Source organism: Ostrea edulis, chromosome 5, assembly GCF_947568905.1.
Source record: "Ostrea edulis chromosome 5, xbOstEdul1.1, whole genome shotgun sequence".
Taxonomy (NCBI): Eukaryota; Metazoa; Mollusca; class Bivalvia; order Ostreida; family Ostreidae; genus Ostrea; species Ostrea edulis.
The window spans coordinates 27698643-27711165 of NC_079168.1; the positions used below are offsets into that span (position 1 = coordinate 27698643).

Sequence of the window (12523 nt, forward strand, 5' to 3'; positions counted from 1 at the left end):
GCCTTTTAGCCCAAAGCTGTTGATTTGGGAGCTTTATCTAATTATGCAGACTGGGTGTTTGGAGGTGATAATGAAATGCATACTAATATACATATATGACTCGATAATTAAACAAGCAGCTTGGGGACAATTCCTGAAATAGGAATTACATTTTGTTGTATTACACATACACATGCTATTACAGATCAGAATAAACACTGAACACACTAAAGTGATATAGAAATCAAGAAATAAGACCATTATGGATCTTATTTTTAGTATAAATTCAAAACATACAGTATGTCTGATAAGCAATCTAACGAAGGACCCGTTGTCCAACCCGGGAAATAGTAGGATTATTTGGCAGTGGTGTAAAAAGGAAACTTAAAATTAATAAAATCGAAACAAAGTCCAGGCTATAACAGCAGTCGAAAAAGGCACAAAATCCAAGGAAGTGATATCTATTTCCCGTTTTCATCTTCATAATTATCACAGTAATTGGCTTATCATTTACAAAACGTAACACAGATCCGGGTGTCAGAATTACTGAACTGAACGTGATAATGGTGATTATCGCTACGAAAAACGACCAAAATTTGTAAAATGTAAGTGTTGCATTATCAAATAATTATAAAAGTAATACTGCAAACATATTAAAAAACTAAAACTTTTACCAATTTAGGTGTGTTTATTTACCTGTCAAACAGAAGATGTAACATAAAACAATATTAGTGTCAAAATTCGTGAACTTTGATTTCTTGAACCCTCGGATATCTTGAAGTTTTTCTTCGGTCCTAACAAGTTTGAGATATCGTAGTTTACCTGTACTTTTAAGTAAACATAACCCATTGAATATATATGGAGCTAGTTTAGGTGGGGCTTTCTTTTCTTTTTTTATGCCCCCGAGATCAAAGATGGGGGGGGGGGGGGCATATTGTTTTTCTCCTGTCTGTCATTCTGTAATTCCATAATTCTGTCTGAAACTTTAACCTTGCTAATAACTTTTAAACATTAAGTGCAGAGCTTTGATATTTCACAATTGAGTATTCCCTGTGACAAGACCTTTCCGTGGGTACCAACATTTTATACCCCTTGACCTTGGAGTTTGACCTATTTTTAATTTTAAAAATCTTACCTATTCAATATCTTTTGGAATTATATAAGATGGAGCTCTCATATTTTGCATGTAAATTTCTTATGGCAAGGTCTTCCATATCATACTATAATCTATGACCTTGTAACCTTGGTAACAGCAAGATCATGTTAGTCTTATTGGTGTTAAAAATCACAACAGCTAAACAATGTAAATCAACTTTTTTCATTGACTTTCCCTGTGTACAATTTTCTCTTAACTGTCAGTAAACGATGCATTCAGCTATAAAGCTTAATATCACATTTTTCACCTTGATGAACAAAATTATTCATTTTTTTATTTATCAGAAATTCATATTATGAATTATTTTTTTACTATAAATGTAATGTGTTCAACTTTGTATACAAATAAAGAAGTCAATCAACGGAAATGCGAGCTTTTCTGATCACCCGTATTCCGGCGTCCGTCCGTCCGTCTGTAAACTTTTCACATTTTCAACTTCTTCTCAACAACCACTGGGCCAATTTCAACCAAAGTTGGCACAAAACATCCTTAGGTAAAGGGAATTCTAAATTGTTTAAATAAAGGGCCAGGCCACCTTCCAAGGGGAGATAATCAAGAAAAGGTAAAAATAGGGTAGGGTCATTAAAAAATCTTCTTCTCAAGAACCACTGGGCTAGAAAAGATGAAATTTATAGGTAAGCTTTATTAGGTAGTGCAGATTCTGAATTGTTAAAATCATGGCCCCCGGGGGTCGGATGGGGCCACAATAGGGGATCAAAGTTTTACCTACAAATATATAGGAAAAATCTTTAAAAATCTTCTTCCCAAGAACCATTGAACCAGAAAAGCTGAGATTTATATGAAAGCTTCCTGATATAGTGCAGATTCTAAATTGTTAAAATCATGGCCCCCGGGGGTCGGATGGGGCCACAATAGGGGGTCAAAGTTTTACATACAAATTTATAGGAAAAATCTTCTTCCCAGAACCACTGAGCCAGAAAAGCTGAGATTTATATGAAAGCTTTCTGATATAGTGCAGATTCAGGTTTGTTAAAATCATGGCCCCCTGGGGTCGGATGGGGCCACAATAGGGGATCAAAGTTTTTCATACAAATATATAGGAAAAATCTTTAAAAATCTTCTTCTCAAGAACCACTGAGCCAGAAAAGCTGAGATTTATATGAAAGCTTCCTTATATAATGCAAATTCTAAATTGTAAAAATCATGGCCCCCTGGGGTAGGATGGGGCCACAATAGGGGATCAAAGTTTTTCATACAAATATATAGGAAAAATCTTTAAAAATCTTCTTCTCAATAACCACTGAGCCAGAAAAGCTGAGATTTATATGAAAGCTTCCTTATATAATGCAGATTCTAAATTGTTAAAATCATGGCCCCCGGGGATCGGATGGGGCCACAATAGGGGGTCAAAGTTTTACATACAAATATATAGGAAAAATCTTTAAAAATCTTCTTCCCTAGAACCACTGAGCCAGAAAAGCTGAGATTTATATGAAAGCTTCCTGGTATAGTACAGATTCTAAATTGTTAAAATCATGGCCCCCGGGGATCGCATGGGGCCACAATAGGGGGTCAAAGTTTGGTTGGGTTTTTTTTTTTTATATAGTGCAGATTCAGGTTTGTTAAAATCATGGACCCGGGGGATTGGATGGGGCCTCAAGGGGGGCATCAAAGTTTTACATACAAATTTATAGGAAAAATCTTTTAAAATCTTCTTCTCAAGAACCACTGAGCCAGAAAAGCTGAGATTTATATGAAAGCTTCCTGATATAGTGCAGATTCTAAATTGTTAAGATTATGCCCCCGGGGGTCGGATGGGGCCACAATAGGGGGTCAAAGTTTTACATACAAATATATAGGAAAAATCTTGAAAAATCTTCTTCCCAGAACCACTAAACCAGAAAAGCTGAGATTTATATGAAAACTTTCTGATATAGTGCAGATTCAAGTTTGTTAAAATGATGGCCCCCTGGGGTCGGATGGGGCCACAATAGGGGGTCAAAGTTTTACATACAAATATATAGGGAAAATCTTTAAAAATCTTCTTCTCAAGAACCATTGGGCCAAAGAAGTTCACATTTACATGAAAGCTTTCTGACATAGTGTAGATTCAAGTTTGCAAAAACCATGGCCTCCAGGGGTAGGTTTGGGGCCATAATAGGGACTATGGTTTTACATGCAAATAGATATGGAAAATCTTCTGATATGGACCAAGGTGACTCAGGTGAGCGATGTGGCCCATGGGCCTCTTGTTCAAGAAAACTTTCAGAAATGTTTTAATGCATATAAAGCTTCAAACTTTTGATATTTAATTCTGCATGTAAACAGTTTTTTGTATACTCTTCAGCAACTGTCGGAGAGCTTGGATGCCTCTGGTTACAAGTGGGAACTGAATCCTGGTGATGGTGCATTTTATGGACCCAAGGTACCAACACATTTAGCTCTCGACATTTCTACATTTACATTATTACCTTTTTATCTACTAACCCAGGTTCTGTTTGGTTTCTGAAGGTTGACATCATCATCATGGATGCCTTGAGGAGGCCCCATCAGTGTGCCACCATACAGCTGGACTTCCAGTTACCTATACGCTTCGATCTTCACTATGTCAGGTAGGCACAGGTTTTTTACTGCTCAAAATTTTCTCCTAACATTAACGCTTGGGGATATCTTTTCTAATACTTCAAATATATCTTAGAAAGTTTTTGAAATATGTAGATGTACCGCGAGAATACTTTCTGAATGTATGTTTATTTGTTAATTATTGTCTTATGCTGTATTGATTGTGCCGAGTTCTAGAGGTATCTGTGTTTGCATTATATATAATGTCCTGTTGTTGTTTGTTAGCCGAGTTGCGTCACAAATCTCGGCTTTTAAATTGGCAAAGGATGGGCGTCCGGCGTCCACAATTAGCTTGTCCTGTCTCTAACTTTCTTACGTTTTGGTGCATCTTTGCGAGACTTACATAACATGATCACATCCAAAAGAGGAAGGTTCCTATTTATTTTTGAGGTCAAATGGCCAAAGGTCAAGTTCACTTTGTCTCTAAATGCCATAGATTTGAGCTTGTCCGGTCTCTAACTTTCATACTACTAGGGGCATCTTTGTGAATCTTACATAACATGATCACATCCAAAAGAGGAAGGTTCCTATTTATTTTGAGGTCAAAAGGTCAAAGTTCAAGGTCTCTTTTTCACTATATACTGTAGATTTGAGCTTGCCTCTAACTTTAATACATGTACTTGCTGGTGCATGTTTATCAGACTTAAAATCCTGATGACATTCAAGATTCATGTTGCTTTTGAAATCCAAAGGTCAAGGTCATTATCGCACTAAATACCTATTGCAGCCATTCAAAGCTTCATACTTATAAACTATATTAAATACGTGCATGTTTTTACTTCGTGAATGCAAGCGTGCATAATTTCCCAAACTGTAACTCGGCCATACGCATCATTGATGCGTTTTAGCGATTTTTTGTGTTATGTCCTGTCAAGAATTTTTCCCTCATTGAGAGGTCACCAGCTGTAGGTGAAGTACCAAAAATTTCGACCTGTGCTTACTCTGCATAGTGCTCAGGGCTGTAGCAGTGGGGGTTCTTTAATGTGCCAATGCCTGCTGCAGCATGGGACTTCTGTTTTTAGAATCATATGCGAAAGATCCATAATTCTTACTCTTTAAATGCTGAGCTTTTTGGTGAAGGAGTAGGGCTTCAACAGGTACCCAAAATAACCGAAGACCATGGGTCATGTTGTTCAGGTTGGGTTCCATTTTTAGCTCTTCTGAGCCGAAGGCTCAAAGAGCTAATCATATGGCCATATGTCTGGCGTGCGGTGTGTGTCAACTTTTTGGGAAAAGGGCTATATCTCAAGAACCCCTTGGCCAATTGTTGTCAAATTTGTCACAGGGTATCCTTGGCCCAAGGGCTTTCATTTGTACTAAAACTAGGGTTGTGACCCTTTAACAAGGGGAGATAATTAGGAAAATGCAAACAAAAGTAATGGTTGCTAAAAAATCTTCTTCTCAAGAACCACTGGGCAAATTATCACCAAACTTATGCATAAGGATGAGGATAGGTTGTAGATAAAAAATTGTTCGAAGCATCATCCTGGGGCAAAGGGTGCGGTCTCAAGGTCACTTCAAAGTTGACCTTAAATTTTGTTTTATTAAAACTTTGATATTTTGCTTAGTATAAGGCCTAGGATCATCAAATTTTGTCAGTTGATGCATCTTAGGACCTAATATCATGTTGTCTCAAAAGTAGGTCATGGTGACCTACTTTTTTAATTTCGCAGGTAATTATTATTAAATGGATTTTGATGCATATCTTGGACACTTTTGAGCCTATGATCATTAAAAGTTGTCAGTTGATGGATCATGGGACCTTGAACTGCGTCATGTGAAAAGTATGCCACCATGACCTACTTTCTGAATTTTATGGCTAATCATTTATGAATACATTTTAGGTTGTTATTTCAGTTACCGAGAGGTTTAGAATCATCAAACCTTGTAAGTTGATGTGTCTAGAGGCCTCGAAACATATTTATAAAAAAAGTAGGTCACAGTGACCTACTTTAGAATTTTGCAGACATTCAAATTTCACATTTTCAATTTTAGATGCATATTTTGGACACTATGAAAGCTAGGATCATCAAACTTTGTCAGTTGATGTATCTTGAGTCTTCATAGCTTGTTGACCGTGACCTACTTTTGGAATTTGACGGCTATATTTTAATATTTCAGATACTATTTGACTTACAATTATCGAACTTTGTCAGTTGATGCATGTTGAGTCGTCAGAGTGTTGACTAAAAAGTAGGTCACCGTGACCTATTTTTGGATTTTTGACGGCCATATTTGAATATTTCAGATACTATTTGACTTCAATTATCAAACTTTGTCAGTTGATGCATCTTGAGTCTTTGGAGTGTGTCGACCAAAAAGTAAGTCACTGTGGCCGTCTTTTGGAATTTGACGGTTATATTTGAATAATATTTGACTTGTCAGTTGATGCATCTTGAGTCTTCAGTGTGTCGACCAAAAGTAGGTCACCGTGACCTACTTTTGGACAGTTACATTTAAATTTTCAGGTACTATTTGACTTAACATCATCAAACTTGTTAAAGGACACAACGCATGTTTCTTAACTTTTCATTTTTTCATGAAAATTAACTCTTTTTATGCCTAAAACTACTTTAAATGTGTTTTAAATGAAATATTTTGCGTAGTTTTCGAGTTTGAAAGCGATGAAATTCAAATCTTGCGATATGCATGTTTTCTTTCGTTAGTTTACACGCCATTATGTGTGCCGTCATATGCGCCCTCGGGTTTGAAAACATCTATTAGCCATTTCATAAACAGATTAGATTTAATCGACAAAAAACCAATTATCACGTTAACGGCTTGTAAATAATAATGCATTAAGATGTTTTGTGCCGTGCTCGGGTGTACTAGTTGTCGGTAGAAAGGATTTAGACTGAGTAATTTTCAATTTTTCGAAGGAAGGTACGAGAAAAAAGACATGGATAATTTTTTTGTTGGAGCAAGAACTTTACCTTAAAAAACACACCCAGTCACCTTTTCAAACACCGCTTGGACAGAGACCCTGATAAACTGCGAGAAAATGGATATATTGAAGCTATAAGCACTGGTAGGCATATAGCATACATTCTGTTTTGCTCTTCAAATTCAATACACACTCGGATCAACTGACCTTTACCTTGTAACAACATATATCGACGATACAATGTAACTTCTACCAACTGGTAGATTTACAAAACAAAACAAAAATTAAAGATACAAAATAATTGAACTTTTAATTATACAAATAATAGAATATTGTATTTCCTAACTTTAAATTGAATTATAAAATTATTTCCTTATTGAACTCGTAGCATCTTGAGTGCGTCAGTAGGCTATAACGCCGTGCTCCCACTTCGTACTTCCTAAAGACATGCAGATCACAATTCAAAAATATAAGATTGCTTTATCAAAATAAAATAATGTGATTACCACTTTAAATTTGAATATTTTTATTGATTTGTGTGTGTGTTGTCTTTTTCTTTCTTTCCGAAATGCACGCGTGACAATAGCTTGGCATAGGGCCTAGTTGTCAACAATTTAACGTATCATAATTTGTCTAATCCAAAAATAAATAATGATTGCACTGTTTATTTTAGAAAAACAGCGCCAATTACAGATGTATAAAGGAATAACATCCCCAAACAGTTTGTAGACAGCGACCCATATAAACATTATTTACTCACAATATTGCCGATTTCATACACGTTTTACTCGCTATATTTGGGTATTTACATCGTTATATGTGTGCACTGGTGGCGAGCACATATAAAACTCGGACAATTTGTCAACATCGATTTAAATGTTACCCATGGTAAATAAATTGGGCCCCTAAATGTTGAGTTTTTAATAATATCTCGCAGTACTTTCACAATCCGAAGGGCGCATGTGACTTCACTGTACCACGTGACTACCTACCTAATTAACTTGACTTTTTGAAATCTGGGCTTAGATTTAAGTCTGTATTGTGGTTAATTATCGCAAAATTTCGGTGAACGAACTATTAGAATTAATTACTATAAGCATAAAGAAGACAAAATGCATGTAATATTGTATACTTTGAAAACATGAGATGTGTCCTTTAATTGATGAATCTTGGTTAGTGAGAATTTTTGCCTGTTCTACAATGTATCTTAAGAGCGATTCTAGGCCCATGGGCCTCTTGTTCTGTATTTCAGTTCAGGTCTGGTTTTTATGACAGAATCATTATTAGAAATCTGTTTAAACAAAATGACATCAAAATCTTCAAATGTGGCATATTTTGATTAATTGTTAAATGATGGCATTGTGGGCAAAACAATGACAGTATGTAAGATATTATCAGACTCATTTGAAATACAAGATATTATCAGACACATTTGAAATACAAGATATTATCAAGATTCATTTAATTGAAATATGCCACAGAATCAAAATTGTCAATGACAAAAATACTGAAAGCATGAAATGGAAACAAGTAGAAGTGACAATGCTGTTTCTAGTACCATGGATGTCGAGTCTAAACCACAGTCCACGTCCATGAGTAATGAATGTAACAAAATCCAATAAATGTTTTTTATTCTAACTGTATATTAGATTTTTTAAATAACTATATAGACCCAAACCAAGATTCCCGAACCCGAATTTAAAGATCCTGAACCGAGCCGATCCGAAAGTTCACTACCTTTGTTTACATACTAGGTTTGACACTAGTCATGGTATGATCAGGCCTCGAGCTCACAACCTCCCGATAACAAAGCAAACGTTCTACCACTGACCTATCGCAACCTTGTTTTGTGTTATAGTATTATCTATGTTTACAGTGTGTAATGTCGCTCTTTGTGTTTGTTGTAGTGGTGGAGAAGAGGGTGAGAAGAAGAGACCAGTCATGATACACAGAGCTGTTCTGGGATCTGTGGAGAGGATGATCGCCATTTTATGTGAAAACTACGGGGGGAAGTGGTAAGTCATTACCTGATAGTGTGGGTGTTTGGTTGTGTTCTCTGGACTTTCATTCGGAAGTAAAGCATTCAGCATTGAGATACGGAAGGCGAGTTGTTTTAAATGCTCTCTAGATGTGAGATACGGAAGGCGAGTTGTTTTAAATGCTCTCTAGATGTGATTTTCTTTTTCAGGCCGTTCTGGCTGTCCCCCAGGCAGTGTATCGTCGTCCCTGTGGCTCCTCCATTTAATGATTATGCAAATCAGGTAAACTTAAACTTTTTAAGTTTTAAAAGAAACATCTTTAAATCAAACGTTGAATGAAGATGAGTTTTAGTGAAAGTGTATTTGCTTTCATACCTTAGACTAGCACTCTGTGCTGTGCCACCTTGACGTTCAGTAAACATTGAATTTTGTCGTGGACTTTTTTGACTTCATTAAACATTGAATTGTGCTGTGGACTTTGTAGTTATTAAACATTGAATTGTGTCGTGGACTTTGACGTTTATTAAACATTGAATTGTGTCGTGGACTTTGACGTTTATTAAACATTGAATTGTGTCGTGGACTTTGACGTTTGTTAAACATTGAATTGTGTCGTGGACTTTGTAGTTATTAAACATTGAATTATTCTGTGAACTTTGACGTTTATTAAACATTGAATTATGCCGTGAACTTTTTACGTTTATTAATCGTTGATACATGTACTGGCAGGTCCAGCAGCTGCTGCACAATGCAGGGTTTATGTGCGAGGCAGATGTAGATGATGGCAACACACTCAACAAAAAAGTGAGAAACGCCCAGTTAGCTCAGTTCAATTTCATTCTAGGTGAGTTGTGAAAACATCTACGGCTTATAAGGTGATTGGGCGACAGTAATAGCAGTTTCACCACGTGATACATATCACATTACATTGGTACATGTCAGGATGATGAGAAACTCGCTGCTTCTGCAGCAACCAAAAGCACATATTTTGAGATAATTGTTTTTCCAATGTATATTGATCGAATTTAAAATGCCAAAGAGAGAGACCCTCAATGTGATGCATTGTTTCAGAACTAAGCATTTGAAAATTTGGGAAATAATGAATTAAGCAGTGATTTATAGGCCATTGTTGTAAAAATGCATTTGTTTCAAGTAGGCCTTAGGATTATACCTTGACAATGTGAATATTTGAGTCAGCCAAACTAAGGCACTCTCGCCTCCAGTAATATGTGGGACATGTTCGATATGAATTTTATTGTTTCTTTTTTCAGTGGTGGGTGAGAAAGAGTTAGAGAACAAGACAGCCAATGTGAGAACCAGAGGGACCAAAGTCCACGGAGAACACAGCCTAGAGGACATCATTGCTAAATTCACCAAATTCAAGACCTCGCGGTGTCTGGATGCCGAAGAGAAGTTTGATTGAGGACAGAATTTCCCTGTATCAATGCTACTTATTTATTTTCCTTGACTGTGATCGGCCTTAACACAGACCAAGTCTTCTCTTCTTCGAAAATTCGTAAAATATTCAAGGACTTTTTTTTTTTAAATTGCTGGATGGATAACCTTGAATTAGTGAATGGAACGATTAATTAATGCGGGATTCGTTAGACAGGGTATAAGTAGTGAATGATGCAGTAATCTCCATGCTGAGTAAACATTTAGTACACCTCTATTTAAGTTTTATTTGAATGATGCAGTAATCTCCATGCTGAGTGAACATTTAGGACACCTCTATTTAGGTTTCAGCCGTTCATTGGGAATCCAATTCTTTGTCGATGTTGAGAATCCAAGTGTTAGTGAGCGTAACTTCTCTGTTTTGATTTCATTTATTGATGTATAAGAGAAATAAACAATGAAATTTTTGAGTGGAATCTTATTTCAAACAACAGCAGGGTGTCAAGTCCCTGTTTATGCGCGTGCCCACCCCCCACCCTTTCAAAGAAGAGGGGCATATTGGTTTGCACGTCGGTTGGTCGGTAGACCTCATGTCCGCTCAATATCTTGAGAACCATTCACCACTTGATCGTAATGATATTTCATAAGTGGGTTGGTTATGAGTAGAAGAGGACCCCTATTGTTTTTTCAGGTCAAAAGGTCAAGGGTCAATCTACTCTGGACATAGGAATATGCTGTCCGCTCAATATCTTGAGAACCCTTTGCTTGACAGACATCAAACTTTGTACACTGGTACATCCTAAGAAGTAGATGACCACTATTGATTTTGAGGTCACATGGTCAAGGGTCAAACTGGACATTGGAATATACTGTCCGCTCAGTATCTCGAGAACCCTTTGCTTGACAGACATCAAACTTGGTACACTGGTATATCTTTAGAAGAGGATGACCCCTATTGATTTTGAGGTCAAGGGTCAAACTGGACATTGGAATATACTGTCCACTCAATATCTTGAGAGCCCTTTGCTTGAAAGACATCAAACTTGGTACACTGGTACATCTTCAGGAGAAGATGACTCCTACTGATTTTGAGGTCACATGGTCAAGGGTCAAACTGGACATAGTGTAACGAATTTCCTATTGTCGATCTACGAATGTGCTTGTTATATTTCCTAGAATACTTATATATGTATACATATATATAGTTTCTCTTTTTACAGGTACCAAGAACTGTAGTGACAATTATTCAAATGCTTGTACTCGTATGTGATCATTTCTTTCAGTGGGGGTATGTTTTACCTTGTTTGTTTATTACTTGTACTTTCACATTGTCGTGTTCCGGTGGCTTGATTATGCGATAATTTGTACATATTTGAGTCGATCAAATACTTCCTCTATAGCACTATAATGTCACGTTGGGTCGGGTTCATTCAGGTTGACGTCAGGTTGGGTCAACGGTAACAAGACAATTCACTGGCTTTTCATTCGAACCATTTGGACATGTTGTTTTTTTAGAGAAATGTCCAGGTAAACTTTATAGAAATTCTTGATTGGAAATATAATTTATATTTATTGGAATTGACCAGAAATCTTGGGGGCCCTGGTTATATATTCTAGCAAGTGACTATTTTAGAAATATTGTTATATTTCAGAGTTATGAGAAAATCAATGTTTAATTCAAATGAAAGTAATGAAACTTTTACACTTGTGTTGTTTCATTTTATTACTTGGTAATTTATATGACCGAGCCCAGGTCACTATAGATCTGACTCGCTACCAGATATGTTAAACTTTTCCTCGCTACCAGAGTTAAACTTTTGTCGATCGTTTGGATATAACTCCGCTACCAGGAGTTCAGTGTTGAAATTAAAAAACCCTCAGTTGCGAAAGCGCTACAATAGGAATATGCTTTCTGTTCAATATCTTGGGAATCCTTTGCTTGACAGACATCAAACTCGGTACAGTACACTGGTACAGCATAAGGAGTAGATGACCCCTATTGGGTTTTAAAGTTCATGGTCAATCCCAGGGGTGTGAATTTTCCTCTTTTCAGAGGAAATCCTCTGATTGCTCAATTTTCGAAAAAATGAAACACTCTGGATTTGATCTTAAGTGGCAGAAAATGATACTTTTCCAGGTAGGGCGAGATGTTTTCCTCCCTTTTTGACCAGTTTTCCTCTGATTTTTGAGGAATTCAGTCACATCCCTGAATCCACTCTTGACATAGGAAGATATTGTCTACTCAATATTTTTAATTGATGATGCTACTATCAATTAAATGATGTGTTTGTATAACCCTTTTCAATTTTGCACCAGTGGGGGGGGGGGGGGGTATGTGTTTTACAAACATCTCTTGTTATTCCCATATTTTTCTATAAAATTAAAGGTTCCTATATTTTCCCTATAAGTCAGATAAAGCCCTATATATCCAAAAAAAAAAATGACCGTCCCATTTTCAAAAATGATAAAAAATAAAAATAAAAAAAAGACCCCCCCCTCCCCAAAAAAAATCCAAGTGCTGATGCTATATTGATTTTTAATTAGATT

General features: G+C 36.4%; 1 protein-coding gene across 1 annotated transcript in view; it reads left to right on the top strand.

Moving 5' to 3' along the window:
* Window positions 1-10443, top strand: part of LOC125651990 (threonine--tRNA ligase 1, cytoplasmic-like) — a 48809-nt gene extending 38366 nt beyond the window's left edge. The window contains exons 13-18 of the mRNA XM_056166034.1: window positions 3444-3521; window positions 3608-3708; window positions 8510-8617; window positions 8791-8863; window positions 9311-9425; window positions 9853-10443. Of these exons, the coding sequence (XP_056022009.1) occupies window positions 3444-3521; window positions 3608-3708; window positions 8510-8617; window positions 8791-8863; window positions 9311-9425; window positions 9853-10004 (627 nt within the window). The 3' untranslated portion in view covers window positions 10005-10443. The remainder of the gene's footprint in view (window positions 1-3443; window positions 3522-3607; window positions 3709-8509; window positions 8618-8790; window positions 8864-9310; window positions 9426-9852) is intronic.
* The last annotated feature ends 2080 nt before the right edge of the window (window positions 10444-12523 follow it).